The sequence below is a fragment of the Phyllobates terribilis genome, unplaced genomic scaffold (genome assembly GCF_046119375.1).
Source record: "Phyllobates terribilis strain yellow unplaced genomic scaffold, ASM4611937v1 Scaffold_5__5_contigs__length_657084704, whole genome shotgun sequence".
NCBI classification, from domain to species: Eukaryota; Metazoa; Chordata; class Amphibia; order Anura; family Dendrobatidae; genus Phyllobates; species Phyllobates terribilis.
In genome coordinates, this window is record NW_027362765.1 from 478,656,941 (window position 1) to 478,676,454 (window position 19,514).

At 41.2% G+C, this 19,514-nt stretch overlaps 1 protein-coding gene across 1 annotated transcript in view; it reads left to right on the top strand.

The window, feature by feature from the left end:
• Positions 1-19,514, top strand: part of PCDH15 (protocadherin related 15) — a 2,836,044-nt gene that overhangs the window by 276,733 nt on the left and 2,539,797 nt on the right. The window contains exon 2 of the mRNA XM_073685487.1: positions 10,485-10,597. Coding sequence (XP_073541588.1) covers positions 10,513-10,597 — 85 coding nt within the window. The 5' untranslated portion in view covers positions 10,485-10,512. The remainder of the gene's footprint in view (positions 1-10,484; positions 10,598-19,514) is intronic.

Here is a 19,514-nt window from a genome sequence, read left to right on the forward strand (position 1 = left end):
TACTGTGAATCAGCTACATACTTCTTGATTGCCAAGACACTTCATCCTGATCATCGCACAATGTTGATTGTAGTCATGCCTTGACCTAAACACTCCACAATTTGTTGCTTCTCAGCAGCCGACACATCCTTTTTCTTTCCCATTTTGGCAGAAAATGTAGGCTGCTTAATAATGTGAGAGAGCCTTCTTAAGTAGTCTTGCCTTTCATTGGACACACCTGCCAAACTAATTAGCACAGGTGTCTGCAATTGCTTACAGTGATATAAAGAGCCCTGACACACATCACCATCAATGAGTTTAACTGACAAACAAACAAATTCTTCCCTTATCACTCCTAAACACTTTTTGTATAATAATTTGGAACGCAGTGTACATGTGCTTTTCCACAAAACACCAGTGGTTCACGTAGTGAATCTTACAGTTCTAACTTGCCAACCGTGGTCTGTATGGAGTTGTTCAATAAAGGGCCCAAAATTAAGATAACATAGATGGGAGAGGTCTCTATGAATAGGAATTCCTAAGTATTTGATACCCTGTGAGGGCCAGGCAAAGGGAAAGTTGGACTGGATGGAATCCTATATGGATTTGGGGAGGGAGACATCGAGGGCCTCAGACTTCGCTGCATTGATTTTAAAATTTTACCATGTAACAAAGTGATCTATTTCAGCCATAACAGCATGGATGGATATATGTGATTGAGTGATATATACTAGGACATCATCAGCAAATAGAGAGCACTTGTACTCGGTGCCTCCCACCTCAATCCACCTAATATTGGGGTTATGGCGAATTGATGAGAGCAGGTGCTCCGTCACTAGGATGTATAAGAGAGGGGACAGAGGACATCACTGCCTTGTCACATTGGTGATTGTGAAAGGTGATGAAAATGTTCTGACGCACCCCTGGGCCTTGGGACACCCGGAGCCGGACCCTTTTTGGTGGATGCTGGTGGTTGTAGTCTTCGTGGCGGCGACCCGGTTCCGTGGCTCAGGGCGGTCAAACCAGTGGCGGAACTATTTATGTGGTTTTGATGTTTAAATGTCCGACTACGCCACCCGTGGATTGCGGTCAGAGTGAACCGCCGCTACAGGGCAGACCGCTGAGGCTGGTGTTGTGGGTGCAGCAGAGCGTAGCATAACTCCCCACGGGAGGAGTATAGCCTCAGGGCAGTGTATGCGGAGGATGGGGGTGATGGTGCAGGGCAGCAGCAGTAACGACACAGAGTCAGTGATGCAGTCCAGGGCCTTTACTCACAGTTCTTATTATCCAGACCACGTCTGCAGGTAACGGCTGCCCACGTCGTACTGTGCTCACCAGGTGAGGGGCTCAGACAACTCCCAGATAACTTTGGAGCACTTCACAGGACCCCCTTTGTGTGTCCTTTGTCTGGCCTTTCTTTCCAACACTTCTGTCCGGCTGCCTCGGGCCTCCTCTTGGTAAACTTGGCGCCAGTTTCCCTGACCCTATGTGGTGCCTTCCTAGCGGGTGTAGCGAGGGGCTGCGCCACATAAAATGTCAGAGCCTCCGGTTTCTAGCTGAGGGTCGTTTCCTGCCTCCACTAGTTTGGGGACCGGTCTCCCCCTTTGGCCTGACCCCTCCACGCAGGTGGATTCGGGCGTGCGGTGGCAACTCGCCCGTCCGCACCCCTGGGATCCCTTCATTCCTCGTTCCTGGAGCCTTCTCCGCTCCTCTTCCTTCCTTCTCCCTCTTCCAGGCCTGGGCCTCTGTTACTAGGCCCGCCTCCGGAGCAGAGCTCATGCAGAGCCCCTGCTCCCTGCCACTTCTGCTCAGACTTCTCTGCACTGAACTAAGATGGTGCCCACCTTTTATACTCCCTTCTCAATGCACCCAGGAACTGCTTCCTCCCTGCTCCTGCACTACAGGGTTCCCCTTCCTCAGTGTTCCCTCCCCCCACTCCAGCCAGGGACAGGGACTGTCGTGCCCATCTCAGGGGCATATTGGTCGCCCTGCCCCACGGCAATGTGGTGTAATGCATGCAGGTGTCGGGTCCTGATCCACACTCCATCCTTACCTGAGAGTGAGATATCACACCTCTGGGTGAGGTGCAATACGTCTGTAGCAACCGAGCCCTCAGGGTGTTACAGTTCCATTTATCTTCAGCCTAGGTGACGTATTGCGATACAGGGCCGTGATTTTGGCTATAAAAGGGTCCCCTAGACCCCTACCCCAAGCTTTTTAAGAGAATCATATATGGCGTGCCAGGAGACTCTATGGAATGATTTCTCAGCATCCAACAAGAGTATCTAATTACAAATTTTTAACTGTATCTAGCCCAGGAAATACTTTGTGCCTAGTAGCAGTGTCTGCTAGTCAGCGGATTATCCCGGCTGTTAAGCAAGCTACACCACCTGTAGTTTAGACACTTAATTTTTTCAAAGGAAATGCTTCGGGACCATGGGATACTTAGTGAAGAGCATCAGGAGGCACCCCAAGGCATAGGGGCTGGGACTGGCAGTAGGATGCCTTGCGGTGGACAGCCGATCTCGATCCTTATAAAAGCTTTTTAACTGCAGCAGCTTTAGTGGACGCTACTGGAGCTGGAATTACCGCGGCTGCTGGCATGAGACTTGCCCTCCAATAGATCCTTGTAAATGGATTTAAAGTGTATTCATTCAAATTAGAGAGACAATTTAAATTAAAAAGCTTAGAGCTGCCTCCACCACAGGGGGGCTCGCTCGACCCACCAGCGGACAGGCACCAGTATTGGGAGAGGGGGGCTGGCCGTCAGGGTTCACCGCGGCTCTGGCACAAACCCGGCGACACGGAGGTGGCACGGGCAGGAGCGGACTGGCCGTGTCGGCTTCTCACTTTTTGGATTTTAGAAGGGCATGACATGCCTATATCTGTGTCTCCCCCTCCTTTTACTCCTCCACCTCTTTTATTTTCGCATGACTATATGTACTTGTCACTTTTCCATGTGTTAGTTATGTCTTCTGAGCAGTTTGTCAGCTTTTGGACACCTTTGAAGGTGTTTTCTATGTGTTTCTATGTGTTTTTGTTTGCCTGCCATTGGTTTTAACGGTGTTCGAATGTGTTCGACGAACAGTTCGACGAACAGTTCGGCGAACACACGGGTGTTCGACGAACCGAACCGAACTCGAACACTACGGGGGTGGCTCAACACTAATGCAGAGATCTTAGGCTGCAAGGAAACAAGCAGACAAGGAGGATAGAGATAAGTGAGGAGGCAGTGTGTCTAACAGAAACAGCCAAGCTCTGTACTCGGCAGTTCAATTGAAAATTAATGCGGCATAGTCAAACATTCACACTGCCACACCATTCCTATGGTGACCAAGTCACCTGCTGTTACAGTCAGTGGGGGGTCTTAGTGGTCAGACTTCAACTGACATAGAAATCATCACCTGTTCTTAGGATATATGATAACTTCTTCTTACTCCTTTAGGTCCAGATCATAATGCTGCACTAATATTGATTACTAAGTGAGAATTAAGAATTTGCAGGTTGCTACTGGGAATTGTCAACAGCTTGTCTGCTAGTGATGTTATATTGTTCTTTATGCTAGAAAACATTATTGTTTCTACATCAGATTATATTATAATCATAAATGTAAATGCAAAGCATGTGTATTTATATAATTAAATGAGTTATAAAGTATTAGGAAAATAGTGTATGCTTTCTTCCAGAAATAACATCACATTTGTCTATACATTGTCTCCGGAATTGCATATCATGCGTATTCCCTTTAATAAGGATAAGATGGAATACCAGACAAAATAACCCATAATTGTTCATGGGAATAGGATACAGTTTTAAAGGAAAGCCATGGCTTATTAATTTTGCATAGTATGAAATAACTGCATAGAATTATTTGAATGTGTAAAGCAACACTCATGTCTCTGTTTGGATGGATAGCTCTTGTTTATGGCAATAAACACAATACCAATACAATATCAGTTATGGCTACATTGTGAATGGCTAGATTTAATATGGATGCAATAGGGGATCATATTGTATTTTTGATAGACAGTACACCTTACCTGTCTGTTCTTTGGCTACTATGTTGCATAGACCTGATGAAAGAAATTTTATCCGCAGGTTTTTGCTATGTAATCTGAGGACAGTATGAGGTAGGGGCTGAAACACTAATTTCAGAGAGATGTCACTTATTAGTCTGTGTGATGTTGTTTACATACAATGAAGGTTTTATCACTAGGAGATAATCACTGCTCAGACCACAGTACATGAGAACCCTGGTCTGACCACGCCCACTTTTCTGCTAAGCAGCTCACTGTCAGTAGACAATGAACATAGAAACTGTGGTGTGGGCAGGGGAAGCCTTCTGAGTTCTGCTACATGCTACGTCTAAAAGCTCTGTGTCACAACTGCTGCACCCAGTAAACTAAGTGATACATCATTGGAATCAGGGTCTCTTTTCCAATATTATACTGCTCTCTGATAAGGTGGCAAAAACCAGGTGACAGATTCCCTTTGAGAGATGTGAAATATAGCTTTGGTTTAAGGTACTTGGAGTATTTGGGAGGATACTATAAATGTATAATGAACAATAATTAAATTCAGTACTCCAGAGTAATCCAGTGAATAATAGTGCATCAGGTGACATAAACTACACCTTTAATGACTTGATCCCTTTGGAGTACTGCCTTGAATTCATTCTTTTTATATATCTATAGGATCATCCCAAGAACTGCAAGAGCAATTGTACCCTACTATCATTTTTCCCTTTGAATGTACTAGTGGAATTCAGACCGTGCTGTTTCTCCCTTGCTATAAGTGAGTGGTTGAAGGTTTTTTTTTGCGCTAACAAATTTTCATATCATGTTTCTGCTATTTATTTAACTTGGACGCCCGCTAACTTTGTATTGTAGTGACCGTGCCATGCAAATACAATAGCATTTCATAGCACAATAGTCTTGTAGTGCAATAGATGTTCGATTGGCACTTGCTACATCTGAAAGTTCAAGAAAATTGTTATGATGGTTGAGTATTTAAAAATTAAGCACAAAAGCTTTGTTTTGTGGTCCTCTTTTGTGCTACTCTTAGTTCAAACCATTAAATAGTAGAAGTCCCCTCTTGCTTATGAGCTCGACATTCACCAAATGGGTTTAAAAGAAAAGATTATACAGACTAGATTGTTCCTTTAATATATGTAATATGCAGATAATTCAAAAGAAGCAATATATCAGACATCTCTTGGCATGCTGATATTATTCAGGATGCTGGAGTTGACCTTCTAGAAACACTTTTTCTTACATTTAGTATAATAATTATGGCTTCTGTAGTACATAACTGAGAATGCTGCCGAGATTAATTTACCAGTTTGGATCATCTACCTATTAGTAAGCGAATATATGAAATGCAACTTATTTTTTCATGCTTAAATGGCATAGGAATAATAGCAGACTAAACGAAAGATAGCAACTTGAAGGTCATACAATTGTCTTTCGATGTTATGGACATACATAAAAGTACATTGTTTCAAAGCAATGTAAAATGTTACACGCCAGAATCAAAGAGTGGGCTAAGTGAGAAAATAGTGAAAGTACGTGTATTATGGACATTTTATTTCAATGATGCATCAATAAAACCTTTTGTAAAATATTTCACAAATGGAGCCTTTGAATATAAAATACAATAAAAAGAATTTAAAACTTTCATTGGACTAAATCCTAAGGCTATGTGTGACGCCCTGCTGTGCATGGAGTCACAGATCCAAGGGGGGTGCATTTCAGGTTTTCTCCACAAGAGGCCCACAGAGCATGCACACACCTCCACCCTACCTCAGAACCACCAGAGGGAGCCCTACAGGGATATATAAATAGGGATGGTGGAGCTAGGCAGTGAGTGACTCAGCAGGTTTCTGCAGAGAGAGAACAGTCTGGAGTCTGCTGCAGCCAGAGACAGAGAGACAGTGTGTCAGCAGGTTCTGCAAGCAATCTAGCAGAGCAGAGAAGGAGACAGCTAGGAGCGTTGCCGACGCTCTAGAGAGCGGCAGAAGAGGCAGCCAGCTAACTGCCAGTGTGTATAGCCTAGTGAGGGCCCAGAGTAGGCCGAAGGCTAGTGGAACAGTAGTATTTGGGACAGAGGAGCTTCATAAGCTCGCCCCAGAAATATACCGGACACCGGCTCCGAGTCTGCAGAGCAGTATACCCTCTGTGGAAAACAGCCGGATCTTTCCTGGAAGACTTCAGGTCTCAGGATAGCCCAGGAGCTGACACATAGCAGGACCAGGAGGCACGGAGGCTCCGCCATACCAGGAGCGTGCTCTTCAGCAAAAGGCCCTAACACCAAGTCAGCTGGCGCATCACAAGGACTAAGTTAGGCCTAGTTTCAGAAGGGGCATAAACTACACGAAGCGGCAAGGATACAGGAGGCCCTATACCTGCTCACTGGGGAGAGACCTGCAGTGCACCCCTCACCCTACAGTGCTCTGGGCGGTACCGCAACTCCACCAGTAAAAAGGTACTGAAGCGAAACGTGAGTGTGTCTCCCATGTTTCCTTGGACCCGGCTGAGTCACCGCCATATCGTGCACTTTACCAAACACCGCTGCCCTGAGGTCTAGCTCCACCTGTGGGGAGCTACTCCATCATAGCTGCCGTAACACCGGCCTCAGTGGACTGCAGCAGCGCTGGTGGTCCTCACCAGACACCACAGGTGGCGTCACGAACTTTGACATTTTATTTTTCCCCATTTTTAAGAGAGACCCCAGGGTACGGGCCCGGGAGCCGACCACCGCGACATCCCCCAAGACCAGACATTAAGGCCCGGGCGCCGAGTAGTCCCCATCCCCTGGGTGCCACATATGTGCCCACGATCAGGATATAGCAGCACTTTGGACGCAGCATATTTTCGCTGCGTCCAAAGCACTGTGTTCGATTACGCAGGTAAATCCACGTGTGTTCATTGAATACATGCGAAGTTACCACATCCAGTACATTTTATTGGGGAAATTTCTGTTGCAGAGACCAAAACTTGACATGCTGCGGCTCGTAAAGCCGCGCCGCCGATGAGTTTCAGCAGCGTCAAATAGAAGTACAGTGGGCATGGGATTTCTATAAATCCCATTCACTGTGCTTCTACTGTACAACGCAGCATTTTGGATGCAGTGCAGGTGAGCTGCGTTAAAAATGCTGCTATTACAGATCGTGGGCACATAACCTAAATGAACTTTGCAACAAAGAATGTTGGGTTCTTGACAATAGAAAAATGTCAAGAGTTGAATTTTTGGATACAAGAGGAATTATTTTTATTATTAGTACATACAAAGATATATACAGTATGTATTTTAAATCTAATCTTAACCATTTTTCGGGATTCTTTTTATTATTATTCTCATAGTTTTGTCATTAATATTATTTAGCAGTCATTCTTAATGTTTGATTGAATGGGGATGAGTGGCAATACCAGATAAAGTGCATGGACAAACAGAACTGTTCTTGTTTCTACTTCAAAGCCTCATTCAGACGTCAGTTTTTGTGACGTACAAGATAAATTGGACTAAGTTTCATCATTAATTTTTATCAGAATTTGGTCAAAGTTTCATGAGTTTTTTTTCGCTGAAGAGAAAAAACAGTTTCTCCACCTTCTCCTATCTATCCATAAGTGAAAAACGGACAGCACACAGATGGCATCAGAGTGCTGTTTGAATTTTTCATGGACCATTAGATTTTCATTGCTGCGTTTAATCCAACTATCGGATCAATATCAGATATGTCTCTGTGATTCTGCAAAAAATCTCTGACATGTGAACAGCCTCCTAGACTCTCACAGATATGTGTAAAACTGATGGTGAATGAGCCCTAAGGCTCATAGTACCAGTAATTATAACGGTGTCATCAGTGTTTTGGATCAGTGTGTCATCAGTGTATTGTCAATGTGTCCGTTTTTACCATCAGTGTGTCCTTAGTAATTCACTGAAAAAGGGACAAAAATCGATAAAAGATATCAGAGACAAAAAGAAGCAGCCATACTTGCAACACCATGTCCAGACTCAAATGGACAACAGGATGTAACAGGCCCCCCATTATTAAGGCGGGGGCAGCACAGGTGCAAAATACTAATACAGCAGCCACTTACTAACCCACCAAACATCAGTGAGGTGGCTGCCTAGTATTCAAAATGCACAGGCTTGCCCGCCTGATATAATAGTAGACTTGTATTGGCTCTTTTCATCCCTGATTCTGGAAAAAAACAGACATGTCTCCTTGAGCTTTGCATGGACACACGATCCATGAAAAAACATGGACTTGTGAACAGTTCTATAGACTGTAATGGGTATGTTTTTTCGCCATTACTGTTCTGTGCATCACTTGGTGTGGAATTATTTTATTTACATACGTATTCATTTATCACATCAATTTTTGTGCCACACCTATTTGCTAATTCCCTTCCTCCTCCATTCTTAGAATTGGTATATGTTGTATCCCTGAAATACATGGATAGAACACATAGGTGCAAATGGACATGTGACTCTCAAAACCTGAGGCTCCCATGGTTGAACGGAAACAAGCTAAGATCGCCACAAAACCCTTTAGAGAACTGTGTTCAGTTTAGAATGAGCATAAGAATCCAGATAATAAAAAGGGCTGAGGCCATGTTCACTCATTCAGTATTTGGTCAGTATTGTACATCAGTATGTGTAAGCCAAAATCAGGTGAGAAACAATCAGAGGAAAAGTATGACAGAAATATCATGTCACCACTTCTGTATTTTTCACCCACTCCTGGTTTTAGCTCACAAATGCTGAGGTAAAATACTGACCAAATACTGAATGTGTGAATGTGGCCTAAAGCTGATTTCCACCAATTACATAACCAAAGTTATCAAGAGAAATTGGAGCAGAGACATAGTCCTAGGTGTAAGGTGAAGCTTCAAGGCCTCAAGGCATGAGCAGAAACAAGGTACCCCCACCTACGGTGCACCATTTATTTTACTTCTGTCTCCTTATACAACAGAGGAACTGTTGGCCAACTCAGGCATCAAGGCAGAGAAGTGTTTGTTATCTCTGTACCACTTATGTGGTTGTCCCTGGGAGCCGACTATAGAAAAAAAGACATTTTGGCCCGTTTTCTATATTTAATACTTTTACAATTTAATGTTTCATAGTTTTTAAGGTTGAAGGTAGACTTAAGTCCATTGAGTTCAACCTATACCTTAACATGTTGATCCAGAGGAAAGCAAAAACCCCATGAGGCAGACATTAATAGCTCCATATTATGGTAAAAATTCCTTCCCGTCTCCACATATGGCAATCAGACTAGTTCTTTGGATTAAACCCCTTGAATTAATTCTTAAGATTAATATGGACATGTGGATATACCTAATTTATGTGTGTTCTTTCTTCATACATTATGTATGTGTAATAAAAGGTAATTTTTACTATAGAATCACATTTTCAATTACTTTTATAACATTTTATTTTTTACGTCTTAGATTTCATATCTATTTTTATGTATATTTAAATTTCTCATTCAGGGGCCAAAGCGGTCATAAAAGACTTCTAAAGAATGTCACATTTTTGTTTTTCTTTATCATTATTTTTTTTTTAATTACGACTGGAACATTAATAGGAAATTCACGAGAAATAACTCTATTATCCTTTGTAGACCTCAAAGACCATCTGATCACAGAGTTCAACAGAAGCATCACATTTGCTATATGTAGCCTTGAAAAGAAAAGAAAAGCGGTAATAGCATCTTTTTGTCTGCTCCTCAGAGTACCCGGTTGCTTCTGACAGCTGAGGACCTGACATGACCTGCTCCTGCTAGATTGCAGGAGCTGGATTGTTAATGTAGCGATGTCAAAATATGTCTCTGCAGACTTGGAACCAGCACCGCCAGCGTTCAATACGGAAGGGGTTAAAATAGCATTGGCAAGACATATACATATATAGTTGTTTTAACCCCTCCATTTCATATTCTCACAGGCATATGAATTACATAACAGTTATTAATACATTTCGGTGCTAAATACTCTTTACAAAAGTTCACACAGCCCATGAGCGGTCTAGATAAAAATAAAGAATATTTGCTCTCTTTTGTAGATCTGTTGGCGTTCCAGCCTTGGTTTTCTTTTAAGTTGCATCTGAGATTTCATGCTGATGTCTGTATCACAGAAGAGAGTGGTTTGATTTTTAGATTGATGTTTTTCTACAACTGCCATAACATTTTACAGTCAGTTTTAGTACTTTGGTACCATTTTCTGAACTCCTGACACATTGTAGCGTTATAGAAAGAAAAAGAAAACAAAAGTCGCTCTTTACTGCGGATTTGTTATCAGAAGACCTTCTTTTCAGGATTGCTAGAGGGCAATAAGTAAAGTCACACTGCTTATTTCTGTGGAGAAGAACAGTTACACTGTTATTGATACCAGTCAACGATGATGAACAGAATAGAAGTCTCCGCAACATGACTGTCATTGAATGAATGATGAATGAGCCTGTCATATCTTCATGTTGTTGTTTTTTTTTCTTTTTCATTTCAGATTGGCCCCGAGTGACGTTTGACAGAAAATGATACTGAAGCTCTGGAACTGGATAACTTTTGCAATAGTGTTAGGAAACTCTTTCAAATACAATCTGGCACAGAGTGATGAAGGTATGAGGTTTAATTCTATATTGACTTTTAAACTTTCACATTCTCAAAATGTATATAAACTTGATAAACTTGCACAATTTTAATTATATATATATATATGTGTGTATATATATATGTATATATATATATATATATATATATATATACATACAGTGCTGGCCAAAAGAATTGGCACCCCTGCAATTCTGTCAGATAATACTCCGTTTCTTCCTGAAAATTATTGCAATCACAAATTCTTTGGGATTATTATCTTCATTTAATTTGTCTTCAATGAAAAAAACACAAAAAGAATTGTCCTAAAGCCAAATTGGATATAATTCCACACCAAACCTAAAAGAGGGGGTGGACAAAAGTATTGCCACCCTTTGAAAAATCATGTGATGCTTCTCTAATTGGTGTAATTAACAGCACCTGTAACTTACCTGTGGCACCTAACAGGTGTTGGCAATAACTAAATCACACTTGCAGCCAGTTAACATGGATTAAATTTGACTCAACCTCTGTCCTGTGTCCTTGTGTGTACCACATTGAGCATGGAGAAAAGAAAGAAGACCAAAGAACTGTCTGAGGACTTGAGAAACCAAATTGTGAGGAAGCATGAGCAATCTCAAGGCTACAAGTCCATCTCCAAAGACCTGAATGTTCCTGTGTCTTCCGTGCGCAGTGTCATCAAGAAGTTTAAAGCCCATGGAACTGTGGCTAACCTCCCTAGATGTGGACGGAAAAGAAAAATTGACGAGAGATTTCAACGCAAGATTGTGCGGATGGTGGATAAAGAACCTCGACTAACATCCAAACAAGTTCAAGCTGCCCTGCAGTCCGAGGGTACAACAGTGTCAACTGTACTATCCTTCGGCGTCTGAATGAAAAGGGACTGTATGGTAGGATACCCAGGAAGACCCCACTTCTTACCCCGAGACATAAAAAAGCCAGGCTGGAGTTTGCCAAAACTTACCTGAGAAAGTCTAAAACGTTTTGGAAGAATGTTCTCTGGTCAGATGAGACAAAAGTAGAGCTTTTTGGCAAAAGCATCAACATAGAGTGTACAGGAAAAAAAAGAGGCATTCAAAGAAAAGAACACGGTCCCTACAGTCAAACATGGCGGAGGTTCCCTGATGTTTTGGGGTTGCTTTGCTGCCTCTGGCACTGGACTGCTTGACCGTGTGCATGGCATTATGAAGTCTGAAGACTACCAACAAATTTTGCAGCATAATGTAGGGCCCAGTGTGAGAAAGATGGGTCTCCCTCAGAGGTCATGGGTCTTCCAGCAGGACAATGACCCAAAACACACTTCCAAAAGCACTATAAAATGGTTTGAGAGAAAGCACTGGAGACTTCTAAGGTGGCCAGCAATGAGTCCAGACCTGAATCCCATAGAACATCTGTGGAGAGATCTCAAAATGGCAGTTTGGAGAAGGCACCCTTCAAATATCAGGGACCTGGAGCAGTTTGCCAAAGAAGAATGGTCTACAATTCCAGCAGAGCATTGTAAGAAACTCATTGATGGTTACCGGAAGCGGTTGTTCACAGTTATTTTGGCTAAAGGTTGTGCAACCAAATATTAGGCTGAGGGTGCCAATACTTTTGTCTGGATCATTTTTGGAGTTTTGTGTGAAATGATCCATGATTTGATTTTTGCTTCATTCTCTTCTGTGTTTTTTCCTTGCAAGCAAATTAAATGAAGATAATAATACCAAAGAATATGTGATTGCAATCATTTTCAGGAAGAAACTGAGTTTTATCTGACAGAATTGCAGGGGTGCCAATACTTTTGGCCAGCACTGTATATATATATATGTATGTATATATCTATATATATATATATTGAAGGTATACAGCAGTAGACACAGACAGAAGAAGCCCTTGTAAAAGAACAATGTATGAGCCCTTTACAGTCCAATAGCTCATTATAATGCACAATTCCACTTGCTTGGTGAATTACCTCTTGGGCCCTTGTTGGGCCCCACAAGTTGCAGCAATGGTGTGTCTGCCCCTATATATACAGTGCATTGTGAAAGTATTTGGCCCCCTTGAACTTTTCTACCTTTTGCCACATTTCTGGCTTCAAACATAAAGATATAAAATTATAATTTTTTGGGAAGAATCCACAACAAGTGGGACACAATCGTGAAGTGGAACAAAATATATTGGATATTTTAAACTTTTTTAACAAATTAAAAACTGAAAAGTGGGGTGTGCGATATTATTTGGCCCCTTTACTTTCAGTGCAGCAAACTCACTCCAGAAGTTCAGTAAGGATCTCTGAATGATCCAATGTTGTCCTAAATGACTGGTAATGATAAATAGAATCCTCCTGTGTGTAATCAAGTCTCCTTATACAGTTAGGTCCATATATATTTGGACAGACAACATTTTCCTAATTTTGGTTCTAGACATTACCACAATGTATTTTAAACAAAACAATTCAGATGCAGTTGAAGTTCAGACTTTCAGCTTTCATTTGAGGGTATCCACATTAAAATTGGATGAAGGGTTTAGGAGTTTCAGCTCCTTAACATGTGCCACCCTGTTTTTAAAGGGACCAAAAGTAATTGGACAGATTAAATAATTGTAAATAAAGTGTTCATTTCTAGTACTTGGTTGAAAACCCTTTGTTGGCAATGACTGCCTGAAGTCTTGAACTCATGGACATCACTAGACGCTGTGTTTCCTCCTTTTTGATGCTCTGCCAGGCCTTCACTGCGGTGGTTTTCAGTTTCTGTTTGTTTGTGGGCCTTTCTGTCTGAAGTTTAGTCTTTAACAAGTGAAATGCATGCTCAGTTGGGTTGAGATCAGGTGACTGACTTGGCCATTCAAGAATATTCCACTTCTTTGCTTTAATAAACTCATGGGTTGCTTTGGCTTTATGTTTTGGGTCATTGTCCATCTGTAGTATGAAACGATGACCAATCAGTTTGGCTGCATTTGGCTGGATCTGAGCACACAGTATGGCTCTGAATACATCAAAATTCATTCGGCTTCTTCTGTCCTGTGTCACATCATCAATAAACACTAGTGACCCAGTGCCACTGGCAGCCATGCATGCCCAAGCCATCACACTGCCTCCGTCGTGTTTTACAGATGATGTGGTATGCTTTGGATCATGAGCTGTACCATTCCTTCGCCATACTTTTCTCTTTCCATCATTCTGGTAGAGGTTGATCTTGGTTTCAACTGTCCAAAGAATGTTCTTCCAGAACTGTGCTGGCTTTTTTAGATGTTTTTTAGAAAAGTCCAGTTTAGCCTTTTTATTCTTGATGCTTATGAGTGGCTTGCACCGTGCAGTGAACCCTCTGTATTTACTTTCATGCAGTTATCTCTTTATGGTAGATTTGGATATTGATACGCCTACCTCTTGTAGAGTGTTGTTCACTTGGTTGGCTGTTGTGAAGGGGTTTCTCTTCACCATGGAGAATATTCTGCGATCATCCACCACTGTTGTCTTCTGTGGGCGCCCAAGTCTTTTTGCATTGATGAGTTCACCAGTGCTTTCTTTCTTTCTCAGGACGTACCAAAGTGTAGATTTGGCCACTCCTAATATTGTAGCAATTTCTCGGATGGGTTTTTTCTGTTTTTGCAGCTTAAGGATGGCTTGCTTCACCTGCATGGAGAGCTCCTTTGAACCCATGTTTACTTCCACAAAAACCTTCCATATGCAAGCACCACACCTCAAATCAACTCCAGGCCTTTTATCTGCTTAATTGAGAATGACATAACGAAGGAATTGCCCACACCTGTCCATGAAATAGCCTTGGAGTCAATTGTCCAATTACCTTTGGTCCCTTTAAAAACAGGGTAGCACATGTTAAGGAGCTGAAACTCCTAAACCCTTCATCCAATTTTAATGTGGATACCCTCAAATGAAAGCTGAAAGTTTGAACTTCAACTGCATCTGAATTGTTTTGTTTAAAATTCATTGTGGTAATGTCTAGAACCAAAATTAGAAAAATGTTGTCTCTGTCCAAATATATATGGATCTAACTGTAAATGCACCTGCTCTGTGATAGTCTCAGGGTTCTGTTTCAAGTGCAGAGAGCATCATGAAGACCAAGGAACACATCAGGCAGGTCCGAGATACTGTTGTGGCAAAGTTTAAAGCTGGATTTGGATACAAAAAGATTTCCCAAGTTTTAAACATCTTTAAACATCTCAAGGAGTACTGTGCAAGCGATCATATTGATATGGAAGGAATATCAGACCACTGCAAATCTACCAAGACCCAGCCGTCCCTCTAAATTTTCATCTCAAACAAGGAGAAGACTGATCAGAGATGCAGCCAAAAGGCCAATGATCACTCTGGATGAACTGCAGAGATCTACAGCTGAGGTGAGAGAGTCTGTCCATAGGACAACAATCAGTCGTACACTGCACAAATCTGGCCTTTAAGGAAGAGTGGCAAGAAGAAAGCCATTTCTCAAAGATATCCATAAAAAGTCTCGTTTGAAGTTTGCCACGACACACCAAACATGTGGAATACAGTGCTCTGGTCAGATGAAACCAAAATAGAATGTTTTGGCCACAATGCAAAACGATATGTTTGGCATAAAAGCAACACAACTCATCACCCTCAAAACACCATCCCCACGGTCAAACATGATGGTGGCAGCATCATGGTTTGGGCCTGCTTTTCTTCCGCAGGGACAGGGAAGATGGTTAAAATTGATGGGAAGATGGACGGAGCCAAATACAGGACCATTCTGGAAGAAAACCTGTTGCTGTCTGCAAAAGACCTGAGACTGGGACAGAGATTTATCTTCCAACAAGACAATGATCCCAAACATAAAGCAAAATCTACAATGGAATGGTTCAAAAATAAATGTATCCAGGTGTTAGAATGGCCAAGTCAAAGTCCAGACCTGAATCCAATCGAGAATCTGTGGAAAGAGCTGAAAAATGTGTTCACAAACGCCCTCCATCCAACCTCAATGAGCTCGAGCTGTTTTTCCAAGGAAGAATGGGCAAGAATTTCAGCCTCTCGATGTGCAAAACTGATAAGAGACATACCCCAAGCGACTTGCAGCTGTAATCGCAGCAAAAGGTGGCGCTTCAAAGTTTTAACTCAAGGGGGCCGAATAATATTGCATGCCCCACTTTTCAGTTTTTAATTTGTTAAAAAAGTTTAAAATATCCAATAAACTTCATTCCACTTCACGATTGTGTCCCACTTGTTGTTGATTCTTCCCTAAAAAATTTGAATTTTATATCTTTATGTTTGAAGCCAGAAATGTGGCAAAAGGTAGAAAAGTTCAAGGGGGCCAAATACTTTCACAATGCACTGTATATATATATATATATATATATATATGTATATATATATATATATATATATATATATATATATATACAGTATATATGTATATATTTATGGAATGCTTTACATTTAATTTCTTCAACTGGTTTATTAAAAAATAGACTTCATAAACCAGTGTCCAAAATAAACATACTCAATCTTGCTGGCACAACAAAACCCCAAAAAACAGCATTTTCTACTGTCCGTATAACTGCGGGGACCATCCACTCAGAAACAGGGTTCAGCTCTGTTTAACATGAGCACAGCTCTGGAGGTCAGCTCACCTTCAGGTATACCGAACCCTGAGTGAGTCCAGAAGCTTTACTTTTACCTTCTGGACAGCACACTAGGGTGGAGATATGGTGAACAGCTGTCCCACCCAAGTCTTTAGCTGTTCACAAAAACCCAGCCCTGTCATAGCTGATTAACCCCTTTCAGCACATAGCATGCTGGAGCATGCCTCTGAGTTCATATTACTGAAACTAAGAACTTAAGTGAAACATATCTCCCCTCCAGTATTTTTCCAGTGACCATTGAAATATATATGTATATATATATATATATATATATATATATATATATATATATATCCAAAGAAAAACAGCAGCACTGCCTAAATCTCCTCCTAGGAAACTGGCAAAGCTCTCTATCAAAGGTATATCAATGCAAAGAAGGAGGCAGCCCATCCAAAATAGTAAAAAAGCATTCACCAACACCAGCTACGTTTCAACTCTCTCTATGAAGTCTTTCTCAATTTTGAAAGAGTTGACACATTGCTAGTATTGGCGAATACAGGATCCTTGACTTTTCACTATTTTGGATGTAGATACTTTGTAGCATTTGCGCAGTAATGTCTTTCTTTTGGCGACTAGACCATGCAGCCCATTTTTCTTCAAGTGCCTCCTTATTGTGCATCTTGAAACAGCCACACCTCTAGTTTTCAGAAAGTCCTGAGTTTCAGCTGATGTTATTTCTGGCTTTTTCTTTGCATCCTGAACAATTTTCCTGCCAGTTGTGGAGGAATTTTTTGTTGGTCTACCTGACTGGTTTGGTTTTTACAGAGCCCCTGATTTTTCATTTGTTAATCACAGTTTGAACGCTGCTGACTGGCATTATCAATTCCTTGGATATCTTTTTGTATCCCTTTCCCTTTTTGCATCTTTTCCCACAGATCCATTGACAATTCTTTTGCTTTCCCCATGACTCACAATCCAGAAATGTCAGTGTCTGGATGAAAGATGCAAGAGTCTGTCTGGATCCCAGAAACTCACTCAGCTTTTATGCCCATACACTGATTACAAGGAAACAGGTCACAGATGAGGATGTTACCTTTAGTAGCTATTCAAACCCATTTGTGTTAAATTCTGTGCATGTTATCAGGCCAAAATCACCAGGGTATGTGAACTTTTGATCAGAGTAATTTGGATGTTTTTGGTTGTCATTAAGATTTAAAGAGAGAAAACACAGGGCAGAATGGTGGCTCAATGGTTAGCATTGCAGCCTTGCTGCATTGGGGTCCTGGGTTCAAATCCCACCAAGGACAACAACTGCAAGGAGTTTGTATGTTCTCCCCATGTTTGCATGGGTTTCCTCTGGGTTCTCCAGTTTCCTCCCACACTCCAAAGACATACTGATAGAGGATGTAGATTGTCAGCCCCAATGAGGACAGTGCCAATATTGTCTGAATTGTAAAGTGCTGCAGAATATGTTGGCGCTATATAAATAAAAAGATTATTAAGATTATAAAACACAGTAGTTTGACAATAAATGGCTTCACCCAACCAATAACCATGAGTGGAGAAAAAGTATTTTGTTATCATTCATATTCTCTGAAACAAGGCCAAGAAAGAAAAAATTCTGCCGGGGTATGTAAACTTTTGAGCACAACTGTATATATACAAACTGAGTGATAGATGTCAGCAGAATAAAGGCCCCCATGTACATTAGGCTAAAGTCATCTGAAACTGTCAATATGATTTCGGTGAAGAAATCAAGTGTCTGAGTCTATTGTTTCTCTATTGATAAGCCACTGGCAGACGAGTTTGGCAGCTGCTTTTTCATAGGAAACACAGGAGTTCTCTGCCGAGTTTAGCATTTCTATACATGGGGACGTCGGCAGAGATATAGTTACCCAATGCGTATGGGAACTTTAATCATTCATACAATAGGTATTTAGGGTGTCAACCTTAAGGGTTTCCTGTTCTTTGTCAATGGATTTCAGTTTGTAATCATTAATGAAAAGGACTAAGTGTGCTTACAGCTCTGCAGGGTAAAAACTGAATTAAACTACACCAAGTCCATTTGTTGTCAGTCACCACGATAGGTGTTCATAAAAATTGTAGACAAAAAACAGTAGTATATTTTGAATGAACATTGATGACTAATTATAAAATGCAGTTTTTTATTTTAAATGCATTGACACAATTATAAAAATGTCTGCAAAAGTGAATAGAACCTGTGAGGCCAAAGTTGGTCTTGTCTATAAGGAGTAATATTATATTGTTATTATTTTCCCTTTCCTATATACATGGAGGTCTAATGATAAAACTAGACAATATAATGACAATTCTGTGCATATTTATTACTATGACTTTTATAGTCCTTGAATACTTGACCCAATCATGATTATTATTATTAAGTATCTGAAATGTACCACAATTCTCTTCAAAATTGTATCCAAAAAATGTAAAACATAATGCACCCAAATTATAACTTATAAACAGGATAATGATCTGTCGCTTCATTGGATGATTGTAGGTGCAAAGCAAAAGTTTCTAACGTGCCCCTCATTTATTATGGGTAATGTTTGTTTTCACGTAAGGCTTATAGTGTTGGTCTTCTCATATAGATCAAAGAGACTTTTGGGCTCCCACTAGGCTGCAGGGCTAAGGTGTAACTGCTACCTCTACATCCACCATAGTTAAACGGCTAGGCAGGGGGGTAAATATGATAGGTGAAGGAGTTGCAATCGCACCGATGCCCTGGAGCCTAGGAGGCCCAAAAGGTTCCTTTGGCCGATATGAAAAGACAATTACAATTAAAAACCTGCATTAGTCCGGGGTCCTATCGGAGATTTTGCATTGGGGTCAGCAACCTTCAAGTTACACTACTGCCCCCAGTTTAGACAAGATGAGTTGTAAAATGTGACAAAATATAAGGATGCTAAAAAGGGGAAATAAAATAGCGTTTATCATGACTAGTAAAAAACATCAGATATATTTAGCCTCAGGTGCCCTTTTGATAAATTTAGCGCAATTTTCACATTTCATAACTAAATTCATATGTCTTGCAATATTATTTAAGGGACTCGTCAGCACAGAATGACTGTTCAAACCAAGTACACACGCTCAATGCATCATGGCGGGGCCAATCATTTACATATACCTTCTCACCTACTAGTTTTCCATATATCTCCACCCTTCTCTGGATCTATGAAGCCAAAGCTGTCAATCAAAGAAGAGGGGGTGGAAATAGAGGGAAAATAAGCAGATGTGAAGGTGCATTGAAATGATTGGCCTCGTCTTGAAGCACCGAGTGGAGGGACTTTGTTTGAACAGTCATCCTATGCTGACAAAATCAATTAATTAATCTAACACTGCCTCCAGGAGGTGTTTGTAGGCTGTTAAG